Source organism: Vombatus ursinus, unplaced genomic scaffold, assembly GCF_900497805.2.
Source record: "Vombatus ursinus unplaced genomic scaffold, bare-nosed wombat genome assembly UNPS02014832.1, whole genome shotgun sequence".
NCBI classification, from domain to species: Eukaryota; Metazoa; Chordata; class Mammalia; order Diprotodontia; family Vombatidae; genus Vombatus; species Vombatus ursinus.
Window position 1 is genome coordinate 56106626 of NW_020954610.1, and position 25307 is coordinate 56131932.

Below are 25307 nucleotides of genomic sequence, written 5' to 3' on the forward strand. Positions count from 1 at the left end.
AAAGTGGGTGAGAGATGGGGGGAGAGGGGGGGGGGGGGGGGTCAGGGGAGTGGTTGCGAGGTTTGGATCTTTAACCCAGTATGTAATAGTTATGCTTATATCATGTGAATTATACAGGGAATAACACCAGATGAAGAGAGATGCTACGCTCACTTTAATTCAACAGATATTTACTAGAAGCTTACTATATCCAAATCACTGTAAAAATGAGTGGGACAGAGCCCTTGCCTTTCAGGAGCTGAATAATATCTGTTTGGAATGTGTAAAGAAGCTCCCAAAATAGGGAACATTATTTAATTCACTGTATACCAGAGATTAGTAAGTGAACCACTATTTCCACTACGTTCAATTCAATTCAATTCATCCTGGGTTTGACATCATTGCTCTCTGCGGATGAAAAGAAGATTCCATTTGGTTTATACTAATCCAATTATAAGCTGAAAGATTTTTTCTGGGCAAAATTGTTTTTGTTCTACCTTCACTCATTACTCTTTTACAAGGTTTGAAGAACTGCTATCACCAGTATTCAAATATTTCACCAATTTGGCAACAGAGCAAGAACTAATGTAGGCTCGGAAAGACTGCAGGCCTTTCAGGTTGTTAGTCAAAATGTTCTACAAGACACTAACTGCCCTCAAGCTATTTGTTACCAGGTGGGCACTATTTCATGACCCCTGAGTAAGCAATTCTAGATAAGGAACAAATGTCTAACAGGCATCTTTAGAAAAACCCATATGTTTTAATACTGAAATTCCTCTAACTTCCTATCATTAAAATTGTCTCTATATGTTATATATCTTTAATTTCCATTTTAATGTGTTGAACTGTTAAAACTAATCTTTGGCTTGAAAGTACGTAGGTACCTTTGTGCTTTGGAGGGGATGAAGAAGCTTAAAGTTATTACCAAATGAGAGATGGAAGTGTGTGTGTGTGTGTGTGTGCGTGTGTGTGTGTGTGTGTATACACCTTTTCCTTTAAAATGTCAGAATTCAAGTTTGGATTGTTTATATTTTAGGGTATGTACTCTGTTGCTGTGCCAAGTACAGCCTCAAGGAAATATCATGTATGTTTATTAAGAAAGAAAACAAACAAATCCTAGAGTTATTTAGATTGGGTGATATTTCCTCCCTTTATAGAAATGATAGAAACACTTCTATACCCTCTTAGGTAAATAGATGATTTGGATTTCCACCATCTGCTTCCATTATTCTCCTTGCATTTTTCCCCGTATCTCAGTCTCTACTTTAGAAGGGAATATCAATAGTAGCTAATGGAAGCTTTAAAGGCAAACAGAAGGGTGTATTCCTCCTGACTAGCTGGGGGGAGGGGAGGAGTCTTTTTTTCCTATTTGTTCTGCAGTGTCAAGGCCAAATTTGGCAACTGTAGCTACTAAAAGACTGACAATATCATGCAGTCATGTTTATACCCTGAGGGTATTGAGTTATTGGAAATGTGCTTGGGGGAGAGGTAATAGCTCCCCACTGTCCACGAGCTAATGAATACAGGTGATTTACCTTTAAAAGCCTTTACCATAGCATTCCCTGATGGAAAATGAGGTACCACATACTTGGGATATCCCTTCTCTCATGGAGTCTGATAACTTATTTGCTAACTTTAGAGAAAGTTTAAGGAATCAGCATTGTTTCCGAATATGTTTCCATATGCTGCGATGACCTCTGCATAAACTTTAACTTGAGTTAAAGTATAGTCTATGTAGATACCTCTGACATACTTGTTCTACCTCAAAGAAAATAATATTCCACAGATAAAGGCAAAGCCACATAGTTCCAGCATCAATTCTTAAGATTTATCCTCATTTCAAAAAAAAAAAATCCTCATTTCAGCATTTTAGCAAAAGCATATATGTTACCATATAAATCCCCAATTCTCCTTCTCTCCTAGGTAGAGAGTTGAGTATTTAGGTAACTGTAATGAATCTTTTTTGTTTGTTTGTTTGTTTGTTGTTTTTGTTTTGTTTTTTTGCAAGGCAATCTCGGAGTTAAGTGACTTGCCCAATGTCACACAGCTAGTACGTGTCAAGTGTTTGGTCTGAGGCCAGATTTGAACTCAGGTCCTCCTGACTTCAGGGCCGGTGCTCTAAGTAATGAATCTTTTAAGTTTCTTGGTGACTATAGTACCAAGAAAAACATTAATCCTAAAACATATTATTTATATATATATTATACATATGTGTATATATATATGTATGCTATATATATGTGGGTAATACTTATTTTAATCATCTCATCATAGTTATATTCATCTCACCAATGCACTTACAGTCTTATGGGGTTTTGTTTGTTTACTTGTTTTAGAGTTGGTGAGATTCAGGGCCCCAATGTGACACTTGGTGGTGCCCAGGCTGCAAATGGTAATCCCTCCTTCTCTCCCCCACATCTAGCTACTTACATTTTAAAGTGCTCCATAAGGATTTCTGTGGTCCCATTATACCAAAATTCCTTCATGCAAATTCAGTTTGATATTCATTTTTTTCTTTTGATACTAATGCTCCTTATAAAAGGAACATCTGGTTAACTCTCAGAATGATGGGGAATGTGTGAGAAATGAAAGAGAAGTGCCTGAGGGAACTAAGCCATAGCCCATGGGAAACATGAAGACTTTGTAGCATCTAGGCCTGGGCCTTAGAACATTTTCTGTTGAAAGGAACCCCTGTTCCTCCTAAGGACTGCCTATGAAAGGCACTTATGTGAGGATTGGAATGCTTCTCCAAAAATGGATAAATGAAAACAGAGAGATAGTACTTACCCCAAACATTTGTCTGAGATCTGGATCCCGGAATCTGAAGGGGATATTTGAGACGTGCAGCCGCTTAGGCTGCGATTTGTTTTCTGTGTTTTCAGAAGGTTGTGTCTGAGGCTGGCCGTCAGTCTGTGCCGCATCATCTGTCTGCTAAAAGAACAAAAGAGAAACAAAGTAAAAGAGGTCTTCAGTATACTTTCAGGTCTAATATCCATTTTCCACGTCACCACATAATAGATGAATTCAAGGAACAAAGGAATCAGGCAAGGAGAGGTCCTGAAATATCAAAGATAGAAGAAGGGTCTGTTGGCTTTGCTCAATCCAGAGGAGAGTCTGTTCAGATAAAATATTAGCTAAATTCAACTGGGGGTAGAGTTGAAGAGGAAGGAGAAATGAACCAGTTGTTTGGCACTGCATATATAAAAGCTGACCAACTGAATTAAGCATTTAGACAATGTTTTAAATACCTTATAAGGCATAGTCCTGTAAAAGTAGGATAGACACATTTCCAGTATCATATAAAAAGATTGAAATCTCACTTACCTGATACAGCCCACTAGAGGGGAAAAGGAGAGGCATGTTTTTGCTCTCATGATTTTTATTATATTAAGCCTGTTGTCTGATCATTCCTTTTCGATGCTTTTAACACCAATATGATTTTTAGATGTCTTAATTCACCCGGTTTGGAGTTACAATTATAAGGCCCTTTCCTCTAGTGGCTCTGTGAGGAAGCTCATTTTATCTGGAGCTATGAATTTTCCGGACCCTGTTTACAGAAATATAACTTCATTTAAAAAGTAAAATATAAGCAGACATAAGTAGATAATTTTCTACAGCAAATTTTCAAATAATTATCACTCAGAACAAAGTGCCACCTTCTCCATGAAGCCTCTGTGATTCTCCCAGATAATAGAGTGCCCTCTTTTCAAAAACCACCTTTATTAATTTTGCAAGGTTTTTTGTCTACTTATATGTGTACATATTTTCTCCCCTACTAGAATGTAAACTTGAAGACTAGTTTCATTTCTGTCTTTATATTCCCAGCACTTAGTCCCATGGGGAGTGAGGTGGCATAATGGATTGAGCATCAGGCCAAGAGTCATGAAGACCTGAGTTCAAATCTGGCCTCAGATACTTAGTAGCTGAGTGACCCAGGGCAAGTTGCTTAACTCTATTTGCCTCAGTTTCCTCATCTGTAAAATGAACTGGAGAAGGAAATGACAAACCACTCCAGAATCTTTGCCAAGAAAACCCCAAATGGGGTCCCAGAAAGTGGGACACAATTGATATGACTGAACAACAAAGTCCCATACCTGGAAATAGGCTATTAGTTTGATTGATGCAATTTGGTATATTTCTAATTAATCTTTAACTGGCATCAGTTAGTTTAATGTATTCATGACTTAGTCCCAGATATAACTTAAAATGTCCTTTTCTGATTCACTAATTTATATCTAGAATTCAAATTCCTTTGGGGCTGGTACACAGGTCCAGGAGCTCCAGTCAGTATTGTTAAAAGATCCAACAGGGGGATTTCCTTGGTGGCCGGCAGTTCCTATCGACAAGTGACCTTTTCACTTTGCTTAAACATGGATAGGTATTTGAAGCAATAGCCCAAGCTGCTATTACTTGCCTCTACAGGGTCAATATCATGCTTCCTCTGACTCCACTGCATTCTTTCTTCCAGGTAACCAAAGGAGAAAGAGATTACAGTTGTGTATGGCAGAGCCTTAACTATTTTTTTTTTGCCTGTGATGAGGTCTACAAACCACAACCAAGGCAAGTGGTAGAAAAATAGGTGGGTATTATGTATGGGTGAGGAAGGATGGACTGCTACTCTGTTGCAGGCAGAGAAACCCTAAAGTCCATGAGTAGATATAGAATGGGTAGAGGAAAGCACTCATCCCAGCCTGCCATCTAGGATCTTAACTATTTTAACTAATTCTTGCTAAATATGCACTAAGCTGTCTAGTTTCTCTACTGATAAAGGACTGCATGTTATTAGCACCCTCTAAGTTTGGTGCCGTGTTGCAAAGTTCTATTCACCCCACATACTAGTAACAGTTCTGATGAAAGGTATCTCTGATACATATATTTCTTTCCCAAACAAAAGAAAGTAACTTTCTATTCTAATCCTAAATGGTAGAGAAAAGCCTCTGCCTGTACCCCACACTTCTAGTAATAGGTGTTCCTTGAATAAAAAAATGACACTACATCTCGTAGTGGTACTCTTAACAACCCTCAATTTTTACAAACTGCCTCAGTAAGAAAGATCCTTACAAACCTATTGTCAGAAAGAACTTATATCAAAGAACATCTGTTGAAAAATGTAAACAAAGCTTTCAAATAGAGATTTAAAATCATTTCAAAATAACAAGTGAGTCTAATTTAAGAAGAAGAATGAGAAGAGAAAGACATCTTTAGGTCATAATTTGTGTCTAAAGCCTTATATTGCCAGGGGGGATATAAATATATATATATACACACACACACACACACACATATATATAATGGCTCATCTAATTATATATATTAAGAAGTGTTTTAAAAGTAGCATTTAATAGACTCTCTCAAGTATAGTTCAGGCACCAAAGAAAAACAAGTATTGGAAACCCACCCCTTTCCTTGATTTCCTACCTCCCCTATCCTGAACCTAGAGATGCTAACATATCAAGTATCTAGGGCTGTGGAAAGCATTTCATCCTGGGGACTAAAGGTACTGAAATTACAGCTTTGTTGTAGAAAACAGGATCTCCCTGAGGACAAAGGGAGATGACCATATCTTCCTGGGCTGTGGACATAATAGGCAACTTTTCTTGAGTGGTAGAGTGCCATAAATGAATTAAAGGACAAAACAAGAACAAAAAGTATTTCTCAGAAATATTGCCTGAAGAAACTTAATGCAGCTTGAGACTACCAAGGCCCAGCATCTTGAAAATGACATCCCTTGAAAATTACATGGATGTTCATTTTCCTTATTGGTAATAAGGTGACCAGTGATGCTGACTTGAGGAAACTACCTTGAAATCCTTCATTAGTGTAGTGCCAGGAACATAGTAAGCACTTAATAAATGTTTTTCATTTATTCATTCATTCCTCACCCATGCATCCATTCATTCAAAATCACTACTTAACTGCAAATTAAAATGGTTTATTTCCCTTTCAGAGAAGAGGACTTACTTGCATTTAAATTTTACCACAACTGCAGAATGTTTCAGTTTAATAAACCTAATTAGGAATTACAGAGATTATGATTAAACATATTAAATGATTAATAGCATTATGTCACTCATGTGAAAATTAAAATTAATCATCTTTAGTCAAACAGTACTTTGGAGAAATCTTTGCGTTGTTTTCTTTGATAAAAACATACAATGCTTAATTAATCATTTTGTAACATGCATTTGTACAAGTGTCCGTGGGTTAGCATATACCTGTGTGCATAGCATAAGTCACAAACGGGTGAAGAAAGAACAGAAAAATATTCTTTAAGATTATCGTATGATGTTTTGATTTTGCTTTTTCTACTACAAGCGTGTGTGAATGTCCATGAATTCTGTGCTGCTTTGGCTCTCTTTTTTTGTGTACTTTACCTAGGAATAAATACTGGGAAAAAACTCACAATTCAGTGTCACTGCATAAAAGAAAAGCTAGTTAGCTCATGGAAAGACTCTGTCCTCAGGTGGTTGATGCATTTTTGTTGCATAAGAATACAATTCTCAGCATAACTATAACTAATGCTAGTTTGAGAAGAAAAATCTACCATTTCTTATACCTAGAATAATTTTCTTCTGACTGTGCTGAAGGTATAGTTTTAATGGGAGTATCTTGATAATAAATTGTAGAGTGGGATTTTTGTTTGTTGCTGGTTTAGGAAATCACCCCTGAGTAGGCCTTGACCATAACACTATTCCTAGACACTATGACTTCCATTACTTCATTATATACTGGCCCTTCTAAAGTCAAGAAAATACAACCCTAGAAAAATATTCCAAATTACTAAGTTTGGTGTTTTTGCAGGATGCTATTTCAAAATTTACTGCCAAAGAATGTCGGCACATGAAAGATTCACTTGACTTTGACCCGCCCCCCTTCCCCATTTCAGCTCTGTTGGCAAACAAATGAGTTAATCACACTGCTTTTGATGTATTTAATGTATTATTCCCAAGCTTCCAGCTGCAACATTACAATGACATGAGGAAGACATGGGAGTAGGTCCATAGGACTGTTGATCTTTCTTCAAAGGCTTAACTAGAGGTTTCTGAATAAGCTCATTACAAGGGCAGTGCCTTTTCTTGCTTTGGTCCAGTGATAAATCCCTATCAGGATTTGGAATGTTTGCTGCAGGTATTTCTTAATAAACAAACTCCCCAGATACTTCTGTGTGTTATCAATGCTACGAAAACACCCCTGGCTTTAATCTCCTGAAGATCACTTAGTGCCTTCACAAGGACTTTAATAAAGAGCTGGGGGCCTTCTCCCTGTCCATAATCATTCCTAATTCAATGACTAGCTCAGAGCTACCCAAAACTAATCCCAGTGAAATTGGATTTAGGCATCGACCAATCTAGCAGTGACTATATCAAAGGATGAATGCAGTCTTATAAAAATAGGTGCCTTTTGGCTGCCCCTCTTAATTTTGTCTTCTTTCTTTGCCTATTAATACTCCTTGTCCCACCTGTCAAGTCCACTATGACTAGCATTCTAGTTATTTGTTAATGTTTATATTTTCCTTTAGACCAAGTCTTGATTTCATTTTGGGATAAGGTATGGATAAGCCCTGGAATGAAGATTTGATTGCTTTAGGCAACGCCTAATTGCAGAAATTCTTTCTTCCATGGCAGGTGAGTACCATTTCGGCAACACAGAGTCTAAAAGAGTTGAATAGACAATTTCGAGGTTATGTGACTTGCCTAAGATCATAGGGGCCAGTATGTGAAAGATGGAAGTTGAAGCCAGGTCTTCCTCACTCTTTGGCCCTCTATTAACTACACCATGCTGCCTCCCTAGGTCTTTGGATTATCATTACCTGAATCATATACAAAATTGGATTAAGGTTTGGCAGGCAGAAGAAAAGAACTGTGACATGGTAGTAATGATATAAGAGCCTTCTTTTTTAGTTTTGATATTGCTAACCCAGTACCTAACCTCACTGCTGTCTCTAGGATAATAAATGTGAATTAGTTAAATATCATATTCTAGGGTGGGTAAAGGTCAGGAAACTGGAACTACCTGCAAACAAAAGAATGAGGGGCTCAAAATGGATAGATGTCATTGTCCACCAAAGAAATACCCTAATAGAGAAAGAGCAAAGTCAAAGGACGGTCTCACCGCTCACTGCTCATATGTTACTTGGGCTGGAGGCAGAGAAGAACATTCTGCATCTAGGACATTAAATATATTTAAATAAGAAAAAAAAACAGCAGCAGGAGGAGCAAACAGTTTATTTTACAACTGTATATATTTTACTATCTCCAATTCCACCATTAGCCTCCTAAAAACCCAAGACATAAGAAGCTAATGGAACATTATTTTCCCCACCATTAGCCTATTGAATATTTAGTATCATATCCACACTACAGACTTGTTTTTCCTTTTATGCACAAGGTTCTTAAAAGTGATAAATAAAAAGTGTATTTTTGAAAAGCCAGCTGTTTCTTCTTCCTACACCAATCAAGTTATTTCTCTGAGAGAAAAGCTTGTGAATGTCTTCTAGGCATTATTTGATTAAGTTGACAATATTATGTGAGCAATGGTTGAGTACCCACTGTGCTTTACTTTTGACCAAATTGATTTGTGTAATGAACACTTGTTCAGTCTCTTCTCTGAGCTTGAATAGGGCTCTTGATTTAACCAGTAATGCTGGAAGCCAAGTGAATTTACAGCGCCCACAGTCCCTCTCTCTCAATCTGGAGAGAATAGCAAGAGCAGTACATGAGCAAGCATAATTCAATCCATTGGGCTATAAGCTCAGAAAATAATATCACAGAGCTCTGCAATATACCTATTTGATTTGATTTGTAAACCTGATAAAAAAGCAATCGAGAAAAGTTCGAGGAGAAAAATATATATGTTCTAAGCAAAAATGTAACCATATTGAATGTGTACAAAGAACTGAAAAAAATCACGCATACTAAATCAACTTCATACCTTGCTTAGACAATATTGTGCATTCTCCACTTAAAATGAAGATTGTGAAAATTCATTTTCCATTTTTTTTAAAAAAGGAGCCTTGGGAAAGAATTAAACCTAAGTTTGGTGTTTTTGCAGGATGCTATTTCAAAATTTACTGCCAAAGAATGTCGGCACATGAAAGATTCACTTGACTTTGACCCGCCCCCCTTCCCCATTTCAGCTCTGTTGGCAAACAAATGAGTTAATCACACTGCTTTTGATGTATTTAATGTATTATTCCCAAGCTCTGTAGCACTGGTTTTACAGACATGTGTTATATAGTTTAAAAACATATCCAATTTCGCTGAACTCTGAGAAATTCAGGAAACATGACCAATGACTCAGTCAATTAATGGGAGAGATGGTAGAGGGCAAAGGATGAAGAATTCCTATATTGTACCTATTGATCCCTGAATACAGGAGACACTATAGTAGCTACCTTTATTCTTTAAAACATGCAGAAAGCAGGTACGAGAAACCAAATGTTTGACATCAGAAAGGAAGATATGATTAAGTAGTGTTGTCAAAGCAGATGCCAATTGACTCAATGAAATTTCTAAGACATTTCACACACACAGTCAGATCCTGGAGAGAATACTACTGAGAAGAAGACCTGAAAGCCTGGATGACCTTTAATGAAGTTTTAAACCACTTATATCAAGGCTTCTGCTTACCTAAGAGGAGGAAAACAAAGACAAAAGTTGTCTTTCCTAGGTTTCCTCTGGTCCAAGTGGCTCTTTCTCTAAGGTTAAGAGAATCATGTCTTTGAGCAAACGTCCTGCCTCAAATGAATCCCTTCCCAGTCCCATATTTGGCCTACAGACATGACCAGGTAAATTCTCAGTGGAACATTCATTATTCCAGGTTAGTAGTAATATTAGAGCCTCCTCTGCTATCTTGGGTTAATCAAATGCTCATTATATTAGGTCCTATGGCAAGGAGAGCTTGCAGAATTTTTGCCTCAGTATTATCGTATTCTCATGAGAAGATACAACTAAAAGTATAGTTTTTCCATCCTTTAGGAGCAACAGCAAAATAAACTGTGTGCCCCCTTAAGAAAACATGTGGTAAAATTTTCCTTATCTTTGCTTCATATAACAATTCTGGCAGATGAGGAAACTCAAAAAGTAGATGACTTACTATTATAATAGCATACAATTAGTTAGCAGAAGAACAAGACCTACCAGCCAGGTCTACTGAAATAAGGCAGGTACTTCTTCCACTTTAACATTATGCTTTTCTGGTCTCTCTGCACTATGGTCAAGTATTGGCGTGGATTGCCTAGAAAATCCCAGAGTAAAGGACCAATGCCTCCCACACCAGCAATAAACTCTGTATTCTCATGCATAAAGAAAATTGAATGAACAATCTAAATTGCAGACTCTCAGGAACAAAATCAGACAGGATCAACCTTATCTCTCAGTAGAAAAGAATGAAAATCCAGTTGGTCCTCAACTCATCATCCAGAGAAATAAACAGATTCCTAGAACACTAACATATGTTTTCCCATCAGCAAAACCCTTTTGATAAAAGGGTCTGGCATCTATTTCCGATGCAATTTCTATAGAGAAAAAAAAATACAAAAGGCATTTTCTGAAGCAATAAGTCATTTGCTCTACAAAATAAATTATATGTGGACTCACCCCGGAAGTAGATGGTAATCTTAGAAATGTGTGATCAATCTGTTAATACAGAAGTTGCTATTAGCCTAAAGACTTCGTGTGACACATTTCAGTTGTCAAGGCAGTTTTTAACAAACAAACACTACTGAAAGGCATTCCATCATAATCCATTTCATACTTGCATGGACTCTGGAAATCTACTGATCTGCTTCACTAAAATCAAAGTATACATATCCTCCTTTAGAAGCTGAACCTTCAACATCCAAACCACAGACAAGAAAAAATTGCCTCCAAAAATAGGTCTGTAGTCAGTGAAGTTATAGTCTTAGTTGTAATCATTTGAATATCTTTTTAAAAAATACATACTAGTAAATTTTTAAAAAAGACAGATTTAGAATCTTACATGGAAAAACCTCAATCTGCTATACTCATATGTTTTCTTAATGAAGATCATGACTAAGCTACTATAACTAAAAGGAATTAGTTTTCACCATTTTTATCTTTCAAATTTAAGGACACAGCTATAAGCATAATTTGGTTATAGATAATACGTAAGGAAACACGGATTCTCAACAAAACTTCCATTCAATTTTCCTTAGCCTTGTTATTCTTTTGAAAAATGTCTCCAAACCTTCCTTTCCCCTATAATATCTCACTCGTACCCCCCCACCCCAAGTTTTGCACATTATTTTATAAGGTGCTTTCCTTTAGTACCACATATCTGTATAATATATCACTACACACAAGTGTTTACACATTGGTATGCTCCAATCATTCACCTTTATCTCTAGGTATATGACATAAAAACATGCTTAGAGGAAAGGCTATAAGAGCACTTAGCCTAGAGTCAGAAGTCCTGAGTTCAAATCTTGCATCTGCTACTTGTTAGCTGTGTGAAACCAGAGAAGCCACTTCATCCTAAACCTCAGAGAGAGTTGAACTAGAATAGAGGGCATCTAAAGTAAAATCTGATGTTTGTTTGTTTTTTTCCCTCGGTCGTAATTCTGTCTGTTGTATTTGACACTGTTGAACACCTCTTCCTGAATATTCTTTTCTCTCTTGGTTGGCATCCTACCTGAATGATAGCTCCTTCTCAGTTTCCTTTGCTGGATCATCAGCCATATAATGCCCCACAACTAGAAGTGTCCCTCAGGATTCTGTCCTGGGTTGTCTTCTCTTCTCACTGTATCCTACTTCCCCTGGTGATCTCATCAGCTCCCATGGATTTAATGACCATTTCAATGCTGATGATTTTCAAAGCTTCCTATCCTGCCCCACACTCTCTGCTGTCCTTCAATCTCACATCTCCAACAGGATGTCCAATAAACATCTTAAACTCAACATGTCCAAAATGGAATTCATTATCTTTCCCCCTAAACCCTCCTCCCACTCCTACCTTCCCTGCTACTGTAGAGGGTGATACCATCCTCCCTGTCTCTTAGGCTCACAACCTTCATGTCATCCTGGATTCCTCACTATCTCTCAAACCCCCTCCCCCATATCCAATCTGTTCCCAATGCCTGTCGATTTCAGACCATACTCAGTAGCTCCCTTATTGCCTCCAGGATCTAATACAAAATTCTCTGTTTGTTTTTTAAAGTTCTTCATGACCAGGCCCCCTCCTACCTTTGCAGGCTTCTTAAACCTCACTGCTTTCTCCTTACTCTGCAACCCAATGACCCTGGCCTCTTTGCTGTTCTTCAAATGAAATATTCCACCTCTCAGCTCTGGGCATTTTGTCTGACTATCCCCCATATCTGGAATGTTCTCTCTCCTCATCTCTGCCTACTGGCTTTAAGTCCCAACTAAAAATCCCCTCTTTTGCAGATGTCTTTCCCAACCTTTCTTGAGTCTAGAGCCTTCCTTTTCTTCCTTATTTCCTACTTAGCTTGTAGATAGCTTGCTTGTATATATTTGTTTGCTTGTTGTCACCCCCATTAGACAGTAAGCTCCTTAAAGGCAGGATTTGTCTTTTGCCTCTGTTTTCATCTCCAGAACTTAGTACAGTGCCTGGCACATAGTGGGCACTAAATAAATGTATATTACTATTATGTCTTTTTTGCTAACCATTTCAGTTCCCATGGTTTTATCATTCATTTCTATGCAAATGACTCCCAGATCTACCTATCCATCCCTAGTCTTTCCCTTGAGTTTCAGATCTGTATCACCAGTTATCTATGGGATATTTCAACTGGATGTCCCAGAGATATATTATCATGTCTAAAATTGAAATCATTTTCATTTCCCCTACACTCTCTACTTTGCCAAACTTCCCTATCTCTGTCAAAGGCACCATCATCCTTCCAGTGGCTCAGATTCACATTCTCAACATTATCCTTGACATTTCATTCTCTTCATGCACATATTTAATCAGTTGTCAAGCTGTTTCTCATGTCAAATCATCTCTCACATCCAAACCTTTCTTTCTACCCACATATCCACATGAGTTCAGGCCTTCTTCACCTCTCATCTAAATTACTACAATAGCCTTCCCTACACAACCAATTCCAGTGCCTTCCTTTTGTCCGTAAAATAAAATATAAACTTCTCTGTTTAGTTTTTACTGCCCTGCACAGCTTGGCCCCAGTCTCATTGGACTTTATTCCTCTATGCACACTCTGAAATCAAACTGAACTGGCCTTCTCTCTCTTCAGTCACAACGCTTCACTTGTTGCCATGCCTTTACACTAACCATTCCTCCTTATGCCTGGAACACACTCCCTCCTTACCTCTGTCTCACAGAGTCTATTTCTTCCTTTAAAAGACATCTCAGACAACATCTCTATGAAGCCTTTCCTAATCCTACCTCCACCTCACCAATAGTGAACCTCCTTCCCATAGTATCTTGTATTTAACTATTTTCTGTGTGCAAAAACTTTGTTTATGCCATACATATATATAATGTATATGTACACACACATGTATGTGTATATATATATGTATATATATATATATTTTTTTCTCCTCATCAGAATGAAAGCTCTTTGTGATTAAGGATCACTTCTTTTCTTTATACTTTTCTCCCCAGCATCTAGCCTACAAGAGTTTGAACTAAGGAGGTAAAAATATGAGTTTAAGGTATCTTGATGATACAGATAATTAGAGTGCTGGACCTGAAGTCAGGGAAACCTGCATATTTGGTGCATATTTGGTCTTAGAAGCTTACTAGCTACCTGACCCTGGACAAGGCACTTAACTTCTTTCTACATTATTCTCCTTATCTGTAAAATGGAGATAATGATAGCACCTACTTTCCGTGATAGTCATGAAAATCAAATGAGAATATTTGTGAAATGTTTTGCAGATCTGAAAGTGCTATATAAATGCTAGATAGTATTATCATTGTTACCTGACCCTTAATGGGGACTGAATAAATATTTTCTGATTTTCTGATTCATTGTTGATATAGTGGAAGGAACATTTTATTAAGAGCCAGGAGACCAGGGATCTAATCCCACCTTTTCAATTTACTATTTATGTGGTCTTGGATAAATTCTTTGAGCCTAAAACTTTTCCCTATAAAAGAGGTAACACTTTCATTCCTTACCTCATAGGGCTATTACAAAGATCCAGTAAAATAACTTTTGTAGGCTTTGTGAATTGTAAAGTACTAATTACTTCAACCTGGGGGAGGTGGGGAGTGTTTTACTAGCAAATGTTAACAACTTGACTGGGATCAGTATGGAGAATGTAGCCCTCCTCCTCCACAACACATTTGTAAACTTAATCTGCATTATTAATATTTTCTCCATCACTTTCTTAAGTTTAGGTGATCAACAAAACAATGAATCAAACCCTGATTTGTAGCATCTGCACATTCCCAGGTGTAAATGCTCATACTGAAAATTTAACCATTGGTTCTATCTAGTACAGCCAGAGTGAGCTGGCTCCAACACGTGGCTGACTCTATTCCATTTAAAAGTAGTTACTTATCTTTCAGGTAAAAACACTTCTAGACTTAATAATTCAATCAGAACTAGGTTTGAGCAATGCCTAAATCTCCTTGAATCTATCCTTGGATAGTAATCTAGCATTGGATGAGATACATGGCCCCTGAGAAACTTTTATAAAATGAGGAGCTATCTCAGAACTGGAGAGTACAAGGGCTTGGCTGTGGAGAGGAAGGAGTGGAGACAACCAGAGCTGAGCTGAGCTGGAAAGAATTGAGATCTGGTGCAATTAAAACAAGGAAGAAAAGATAGAACTGAGCTGTGTCAGAGAAGGGAGACATTGAAGAGGATTTCCAATTACCCTTACGGGAATCTTGAAGCCAAAGACTCGGGGCTAATGCCACTGCTTGTATCTACCTATTCAAAGACTGAGAAAAATTCCAAGAAAAGATCTACTCTTTCCTGGACATTCTTTCTCTATGCTTATCTCTCAACACATATTGTAATACAATTTACTCCTTCTCCTTTACTCAAATGCTTTCTATCACCTGAATTTTGCTTCCACCACAGAGATCAGGGGCTAGCTAGACATAAATATAAATTAATTTTAATTAGAGAGGCAAACCTCTGCCTAAATGTTAGGATTTTTTTTTTTAAACTGGAGTCTCAGAGCAATTGTAATTGTACTGTTAAGTTTTTACTTAATATAAACTGTCTAAAGCAGCAGAAAAAGGAACCATGTAAACCTGAGGGGGTCATTATATTTAGCCTGAGGCTTAAAATGAGCTAAAGGGTTTAATAGGGTGTTTAACACAAATACAAAGTATTTTGATGGCGATGATTGGAGACTTTCTCTGGAAGACCAATCTGGTAGCAATGTGCAGAATGGACTGGAATGAGGAGGGAATAGCATTTGTGATAATGAAATAAATCTACGATAATAGTAAGATGAGAGAAACTGAATTAAGCAGTAGACAAGGGTTATATGCAAGAAATATTATGTAGGTCAAATCCATGGCATTTTGGTGAATGAGGTGGTAGAAAGGGATGTGAGAGAGGGAAAAGCCAAAAACAGCATCTAGGTTTTGGGCCTAGATAACTAGAAGAATATTGGTGAAATTAAGAAAAATTGGGAAATCCAAAGGGAAACTTGTTCAAAGTCAGAAAGCACAGGGACGTAGGAGATGAGTTTGTTTTGAACATATTGAGTTCATTGGTCACATTTTCCTATATATCTCTTATCTATAATTAATTCCCCACCACAAGCCACCTTTATGTCTTCAGACTCCTTTCTGGAGAAGTGGGACTGGCACAGAATCCTAGAGGTAGGAGGGATGTCAATGGCCATCCCATATAAGTCCAACCACAAAAATCCAACCTTTACAAGAAATTTCCTACTATGAAATATTATGTGAGGAGGCAGAGGTTACTCATGACCTCTCAATGCAGCCCAATCCACTTGTTGGCAAAGTTTTCCTAGTATCAAGACCAGATTTATTTCTTGGCAACTTTTATCCACTGCTCCTGTTTCTGCTTTCTGGGGCTAAAAGGAGTAAGTCTAGCTCCTCCTCCATATGACAGTTTTTCAAATAGCTGCAGACAGCTTTCATGTGCCCCCAGATTCTTCTTTTCTCCAGGCTAACCACACTCAGTTCTTTCAACCAATCTTCAGCTCAAGCCTACCTTGGTCATTGTTTGGGTTCTGATGGCTCAGAGTAAATGTAAATAAGCAATTATTTCTGTTTTGGCCAGAAACTCTGAGGGTCTCCCCCTCCCAGATTGATTTTTGGCTTTTTGACTAGGTAAAAGAGGCCATTCTTTGCCTCATTTCTTACCTGGCCTTAATCACTGAATGGGCATTGCCTCAGACAAGTTGAGAACTGGGAAAGACCTTAGTTTAAAAAGGCCCAGGTCTCCCACTGCATCTGGGGCCATCTCTAGTCCTGATCTATATTCAGTGACTACAGCCAGATGGCTCGAGAGGAGAAAGTGAGGCTGATGGCTTTGCACAGCCCTTCCTCACTTAAATCCAATTCACTTACAAATCATGACATCAACTTCCCAATGTGATTGTCCTCTTCAAGAACAAAGGACAAACAACAACAACTATGACATGGACTCAAGGATTTTACCATCCTGATTGCCCTCTTTTGGATACTTCCAGTTTATCAATGTCCTTTTTAAACTATGATGCCCAGAAGTGAACACAACACAGTACTTTATATAAGAGGTCTGTCTAGGGCAGAGTACAGTGGGTTTATTGCCCCCTTATTTCTGGAATCTATGCTTCTCGATACAACTCAATAATATCACACTAGCTTTTTTACTTGCCATGTAACACAGGTGAAGCATATAGATCACCAAAGCCACCAGATCTTTTCTAGGATAACTACTCTATCCACAATTTTCCCACTTTGTCTTTGAAACTGATTTATTTTTTTGTAACCAAAAGTGAGATGTTTTTATATTTATCCCCATAAAATTCATGTTCTTAGAATTAGCCCAGTATTCTAGTCTATGAACATGGATCTTTCTGGATCCTATCACTTAGTGTGTTAGCTATCTTTCCAAGGCACAGAAACTCTTGAAAGTCATTATATATAGGGAGAAAAATCATTGAATTAGAAAGAAAACAAAATAGAACAAAGAGGGAAAACCTGTAAACTCTTTGGGGGCAATTACTACATCTTATTTTATCTTTTTATGTCTCTTAGACCCCTGGACAGTGCTATGCCCATAGTAGGCACCTTACATCATACATACATATATACACACATATGGATGCATGTTAGGTGAGTGCATGTATGTAAATTTATACGTGTGTACATATGTATGTAAATTTTTGTTTCTGAGGATCTGCTGCTATGAATTAAATGAGGTGATTATATATATAGCAATTCAAAAACTTTAAAATTCTATAGACATAAAGGATGGTTATCATTACTTTGTATCCAAGCCTGAGTCTGAGCTTAGAGAAGTGAATTGCTTTGCACTCTACCAAAGTTACAACAAACATATTGCTTCCTTTCCCCTACAATGAAAAACTCTGCTCAGCCAAACCACTTTCATCTCTTAATTTAAGGCTATGAGGAAGAAAAGGTTGTCAAGTGGTATTTCTAATTTAGGCAAAGCAAGAGCTTTCTCCAGGTATCTGCTTACTCTCATTTCTCTAGGGTTACTGGGGAAAAAAAGATACTGCAACAATAAAATCTAATAGTAGAATTTCAAAAAAGATATGACATTCTGCTTGGGAAAATTCACTGCCAGTTTTGATTATTTTATATTTTTTATTCCTTATACTGCACTCTAGATTACATGAAAACTTTCAATGTAATGGTTAACTGAATCTTTCACCGATATCTTATTACCTTAAGCCAAATCAAACAGACTATATACCAGCCCTATTAACCAGAGCACATGTTGAATGGAACTTCTCTCCTGTTCACTAGCTACCCTTTGTTAAATCATAGCACTTTTAAGATATTTTGGTGCAAAAAGAAAAAAAAAGGAGAGAGTACCTTCAGAAACATTTTTATTCAGTTATGAAATAACTAAGATTTCTATAAGCAGAGTTAATTTAGCATAAACTTCTAGACTTCTATAAGTAGAGTTAATTTAGCATAAAATTTTGCCAGCATTTATCGTGAAAATGAATTCCAACTAAAATTTTTAGCTGTTGATTAAATCAAATTGTGCATTTTTTTCCATTTTATTTTGTTTTATTACCACAGAAAGAACTCATTCCAAAATCCCAACTGCCTTTGTCTTGAATAGTACTTTACAGCCACATTACTGAATTAGGATATACATTTGATATCAGTTACCAACAATGTAATTAAGTGAATGGATATTCATTAAGGAAGTTCAAAAGAAAGATCTTTTGAAATATTTTATATGAAGGAATTTAGTAAACACAGAGAATAATAAATATATCATAGAATCTCAGAATATTAGATCTGGAAGTGAGCTTAGATGCCATCTAGTCCAACTGTTTCATTTTTACAAATGATGTATCTGTAAGCCAACAGGTAAAACTACTTATTTGCTAGATGTCCCGGATAGACCATAAATTCCTTAAGTTTCAATTTTGTCTTACTCATTTGTGTACCCCACTCATCTCCCCAGTGGTATCTCTCAAAGCATCCTACAGATACTAGACACTCAATATCTTTGCTGACTTTATTTTTCCCAAGTGGCACAAATACTTGGTGGTAAAACTGGGACTAAAATGCAGATCTCTTCATGCCTCCAAATACAGAACTCATAATAATGACAAAGAGTACAAAATGGAAATAAGCATATTCAATAAGAACTTAAATACATTCCTGGATGGCAGATCAATAACAAGTAATTAGTATGAAGTTGGCAAGGTTTATGGTAGTTATCTCACCTTTGAGAGAAACAACCATCTCCTATAATATATCTCTTAGAGTCACTGTTTGGAAAATGGGTCTGTCTTGGACAGATCACTGATTTGGCCAGTCTATCATTTTTACATTTTTATGGTGTTTTTAATTAGGAAAAAAAAAGTGAAAACAGTTATTACACTTTGAATCAAAATAAAAAAGAATTTACTTTTCTACCTAAGGCAATGTTGATACATAGAAGAAGAAGAACTAAATCAAAGTTGCAATTTAATAAAAATCCAATGAGAAACACCAAATATTACTCATGAGAACTCAAAATGACATCATGACTAAAAAGCTTAACCAAGAAAAAAAAATGTCATCAGGAAGGAACCACATCTCAGTGAGTGCCTGAAGATAGAAAGAGTAAGAGAAGTTTATTAATTATAGGGCAGGCCTTTCAGAGGGCCCAGTAGAAGAGTTAGGCAGATCTAGAGTGGGATGTGGTGGGGGGGGTTGAAAAAGGAAAAAAAAAGGGTAAAGTCAGGGAGAGGAGGTGATTCTTCAGCAGCTGAGAGTTTAGTAACCCTGGGAGTGGGAAAGTAAAAAAGTTAGGAATATTACTAGCCACTGAGGAATGAATCTATGAAGATTATCAAGGGGTGGGCAACAACCAGGAGAAAGGCAGATGATTAAAAGGTTTGAGGCTATCCCTTGAAGTATTGCAACATGCAATGCTGAGGCCCCAGAATATATTTTCATTACTTAGTTCGGATATCATTTTGTTTCTCTTTTTTCTTCTTCCTTTCTGTTGGCCAGCATTAAGCCATTTCACCATTTCACTGACCCTGGACAATGCCATTAGAAATCTAGTTGAGGAAAGATACAGAGAATGCAGCCAGTCAGTCTAGCTCAATGATAGATTGCACATGTTCTCAATGATCACACACTAGAGTTTTCTGTATCATGTGAGGCCCTGGCTCATACTTTACTGAAAAAAACTGAGACCATTCTCTTAGAGATCTCCCATATACCATGCTTCTCAACTCATATCTTTCAGACATTTTCCCCTACTACCTCCTCCTGTACTCTGGTCTTGGAAGTAAAGGTTGTCTTATCTTTCTTAAGGTTAATCCCTCTATATGCACCAATGATCTCATTCCCTTTCCTTCTCAACTTCTCTAGTAGATTAATTCCATGATCACCCCCATTCTGGCTCACCTTCAATCTCTTCCTATCTATTGACCCTTTCCTTGCTGCCTAAAAACATGCCCCTGTCTCCCTCAACCTTAAAGGACCCTCACTTGATCTTACCATCTCCATTATATATTATCTCCATTAGGGATAGCCCTCCCTTTGTGACTAAACTCCTTGTGAAAATAATCTACAATATAAGCAGGTAGTTTCATAAGGCAGTTTACAAAGGAAGAAATCCAAGCTATCAATTACTATATGAAATTTCTAATCACTAATGGAGAAATGCAAATTAAAACAACATTGAAGCCCCACCTCACAAAGACAACAAAAAAGAAAAATGACAAATGTTGGAGGGGCTACAGGAAAATAGGCACATTGATACACTGTTGGTGGAGCTGGAACTTAGCCATTCAGAAAAGCAATATGGAACCATGCTCATAAAGTTACTAAACTGTTCATATCCTTTGACCCAGCTGTATACTACTACTAGGGCTATATCCCCAAAGAAATTAAAAAAGAGGAAAAGGCCCTAAAAGTATAAAAATATTTATATTTATCTCTTTTTATAGTATCCCAAAATTGAAAACTGTGATTATCTTCCTATCGAGAAATGGTTAAACAAATTATGAATGCAATGGGAATTATTATGCCATAATAAATGACAAAATGGTTAATTTCAGAGGAGGATCTCTGTAGAAGTAGAACAAATTGTACAATAACAAAATTGTAGAGAAAATAACTCTGAGAGACCAGAACTTTGATCAGTACCTTGATAAAACACAATTCCAGAGGACTAAAAATGAAACACATTGCTTACCTCCTGCCAGAGAGGTGATGAACTTAAAATGCAGAGAAAACATATATTTGCAAACATTGTCAATGTGGAAATTTGTTTTGCTGGACTATACATGTTTGTAATAGGAATTTTTTTTTTGTTTTTTGTTTTTTTGGAAGGGTAGGGATATGTTCTTATTCAAAGGGGGTAGTGGGAAGGATATATTATAAACTCCTGTAAAATAAGTAAATGAATTTATTTAAAAAGAAACCAAGGTCATCCCACTAGATACCTTCAATTCCTCTCTTCTAATTCCCCTGTAATGTCTTCTAACCCCATTATTCAAATGAAACTTTGCTCTCCAAAGTTACTTGTACTCTTACTTGCCAAATCTAATGCCTTTTCTCAATCCTGATCCATCCGGGCTTCTCTGTAGCATTTGACACAGTTGATCACCTGTTTCTGGATACTCTCTCATCACTACATTTTCATGACAGTGCCTTTTCCTAGGTCCCCCACTATCTCTCCTTCCCAGTCTCCTTTGCTGGTTCTTTATCCATGTCATTACAACTAACAGTGGATATTCTCCCCAAGGCTCTGTCCTGGGCCATCTTCTTTTCTTCCCCCATATTCTCTTGCTAGTGAACTAATCAGCTTCATTAGGTTCAATTATCCTCTCTATGCAGATCATTGTCTCTTTCAAGTTCCAATACCGCAGCACCAACTACTTTTTGGATATATTGAATTGGATTTCCTGTAGGCATCTCAAACTCAACATATCCAAAACATTATTTTTCCCCCTCAATTATTGAGAATTTATGTACCAGGCACCATGCTAAGCCCTGGAAATACAATTATTTTTGCAAAAAACATTTTATTATTTAGTATTCAGTTACTAGATCTGAGTTACCATAAATCAGCTTTGGACCAACCATGCTGAAGACTGTCTCTGGATTCTTGCACATGCCACTAGGAAAGTATGTGGATACTGAGAAATACGAAATTTAACAGTTTCTAGAAATTCATGATAGGTGACTTTCCAAAAGTTTGTGTTTGTTTTAGAAAAAAAAAGTCCAACTGTTCCCACTTCCTTAGGTTGAAATGCAATTCTTATTTTTAAAAAAAAAAATGCTGTTTGTTAATATGAAGAGCATCACTTAATTATGACTAATATAAAATGCCCTGTAGAGCAATAATTTAATAATATTGCCATTTTATTTATACAGTGCCTCTGGGCTTCTCGTTAAAACTATAACTAAAAACCAACTAGATGACATGACACAAATGCTATCAAAATCTCAAAATACTAAAAAAACCATAAACTCTCCCCTAGCCATCATAAAGGCGCTTTGCCCTAACCCAGGAGCAGCTGCTGTCAAGGAGCAGTACAAAACACAGATCCCGTTCCATGCTACCCATTCTTTCTCCTTCCCTGCTCCCCTGCTAGAAGGAAAGGGAATTCCAGGAGAGCTACTGGAAAAACACAAAGGGGATACTGAGAATATCTGTTGTCATTATAATAATAATAATAATAATAATAGCAGACTCTCACATATTTAAACAAATGGATGACAGCTTTGTTTATGTAAAGTTAACACCAAAAAGGTACAAACCCCAGGGTAAATGAAATAGGTCATTTTCCCAAATAGTACATTAAAGTACTTTGGTCTGAAGCAAACTAACCCCTCCAACCCCCCATCCCATACTTTCAGAATCCAAAGGTAGCAAATGAGACATCTCCAGCAGTTACTCAAGCAAGCTCAATGGGGTCTAGATTGCAGTGTGAATTCAGGTTAGTGTCTTCCTCTTTCTAGGTTTTCGTTTTATCTGCTGTTAAATGGGGCAGGGAGAGGGAGTTGTATCTGATTAACTCCAAAGACTCTTCCAACATTAAATTCTAGTAACCTTTTGATGTAGCAGACAGAGCAGTAAATTTGGAATCAGAGGACTTAGTTCAGATCCCTGCTTTGCCAAGTATTACCTTTGTGACTTGAGAATGTTATTTAACGTCTCTACGCAATATCCTCACCTGTTAGAACTGATAACCTCTATAAGTTCCTTCTAATCCTAAAATTTATGTTCCTAGGATCTTTACTATACTGCATAATCCTAGCTTTCCTCACTCTATTTTACCAATTTGAGACCAGGATGGAAGTACTGATTAGGTGAGAGGCAGCACAGTAGAGAGGAAAGTGCCATCAACCCTGAGTTAGGAGTCTTGGATTAAAAATCTAGATTTTTTAATTTAATGGCTGTGTGGCCTTGGGCAAGTCACTTCCATTCCCTGTGTTTCAGGGTCCTTAAGTGTAAAATTTTGATAGTACCTGATAGTACTCCCTTAAAGAAATAACACCATAAACCTTAAAGTGCTATATATATATTATATATGTATATATATATACACACACACACACACACACACACATATATATATATGCACTGTAATGAAGATAATAATAAGGAAGGAATGGAAGATGGCATATGAGTATACATACAAACTCAGGACAACCCTTTAATAAATAATTAAGTTACTATAGTTACCAAGGGAGGATGGAAAAAAAGAGTGAGAGAGGGGAAAGCAATGGGAATACCATCCTAAAAGGTTGGTAGAATTTAGAGCCTTAGAGATTTTTCTAGTCCTGGGGTTCTTTAACTTGGGCTCCCAAAAGTCTAAAAAAATCTATTCTGATAACTGTATTTAACATAATTGTCTTCTTTTACAGTCCTAAGTATTTTATTTTATGCATTTAAAAAAAATTTATGAAAAGGGGTCCAAAAGCTTCACCAGACTGCCCAAGGGGTCCATAACACAAAAAAAGTTTATACTCTTTCATCTAGTTCAACCTTTTTATTAGAGAAGTTAAGTAATCTGTCTAAATGATATAAGAGGTAAATAACAAAGCCTGGATCTGAACCTCCCGTTCTAGTGCTTTCTCCCAAAATATTATGCTTCTTCCCCCTACAGGAAAAACTGGATGAGACAACATCTCAAGGATCTCTTCCTGTCACAACAGTTTTGTAGTGTCTGTTTTTTTTCAATGTTTATGGCAGTAGCTATAGTGTTTTAAATGGGAAAATGTTGAGATGGGCTATATTGCCTATATTACCAATGGTAATCATCATGTCCTTCTAATACCACATAGAACAAAACACAATTAAAAAGAAATCTATATTACCTCCAATATCCTTGTTGCTATCTTCCTTTAGTCTCTTATAATTCATAAATTAGTACAATGGATTTTGTTTAAATACCTGTAAGTCTAAGAATAATGAAAATCCATGCCATCTGTATGAAAAATGAAATGCTATGGCTGAACTATAAACTCCAAAAACCTGTACTAAATCATTTAAAAGTCTGTATTCTCTGATATGTTCATCATTTTTATGACAGAATATTTGTTATAAACACTTCAATCCCTGCGTTAAATTCATGGTATGTAAAATATAAAAGTGATTCTTTAGTATCTACTAAAATCCAAAGGGCAGATTGGCCCAGTAGATAGAGGAGCTGGCCTTAGGAGGAAGACATGAGTTCTAATCCTACATTCATTACAGACTAGCTGTGGGATTGTAAGTCACGTTCTCAAAGAGCTACTCTAAGATAAGTTGCCAAAAGGTATGAATGAAAGGAGTTTCCATACCAGGGATTCCCTGAACTGATTAAAACACAATTTTAGAACCCATTGTTACCTCCTCAAAGAAAGAAATCAGTGCAACAGCTATTTCTTTATAAAATGCTTAATGGCATTACCTAAAGGAAAATTTTGTTTGAAGTTCAGCCTGCCATATGGTGCCTGTGTGGCCCTGGACAAGTCACTAGCCTTCTCAAAGTCCTCTAGGCAACTCTCCAAGACTATACATGGCAAAGAAAGTGTCTTTCACATTAGGGAAAAGTTCCCTCATCTTGGAGTGCCCTATACCAGTGAAATAATAGATTCAACCAAATTTTACCTACTTATTATCTAGTCCTATGCAATGACTCTTTTCTCTTATATACTGATCCATATGTGATAGAGGTCCCCAAAGCTGATTACATACATGATTGAATTGACTAAGCACCACATTCTGACTGTGAAGAAATTGAAAGGATAACAATGAGGTGTCCAATTCATAAACCATGTTTGAAAAATGATTAGGGAAAACTGACACAATTATACACTTGTTGAGTTAGTGGCCATTTATAAACGGACTTTGTAAGTCATCAGGATTCAGACTGAAAGGTGCTAATGCATCATTATGATCCAGCAGGTTGCTTGCGGAGTTTTACAGCATTTCACACTACATTAACCTTTTGTACCGCCAATATTTATGACCTCATAAGAAAGTATTTGTCAAGCTGAAAGCCAATATGCAGCCCTACATTTGAGTCATCACTGTTAAGAAACAATTCTCACTCCTTTGTTCCTGGACTTAAAATTTCTCAGAGATGCTGTATTCATAATCTGCTGCTGCCTCACTCATGAGCAGAAGTACCAATCTGCGTGTGTGTGTGTGTGTCTCTCTCTCTCTCTCTCTCTCTCTCTCTCTCTCTCTCTCTCTCTCT

General features: G+C 37.0%; 1 protein-coding gene across 4 annotated transcripts in view; it reads right to left on the reverse strand.

Annotated features, from left to right (window-relative positions):
* The window catches only part of RBFOX1 (RNA binding fox-1 homolog 1), a 411528-nt gene that overhangs the window by 125586 nt on the left and 260635 nt on the right, over positions 1-25307 (reverse strand). For all 4 annotated transcript variants that reach the window (XM_027839403.1, XM_027839401.1, XM_027839400.1 and 1 more), the window contains exon 3: positions 2767-2910. In XM_027839403.1, the coding sequence (XP_027695204.1) occupies positions 2767-2910 (144 nt within the window). The remainder of the gene's footprint in view (positions 1-2766; positions 2911-25307) is intronic.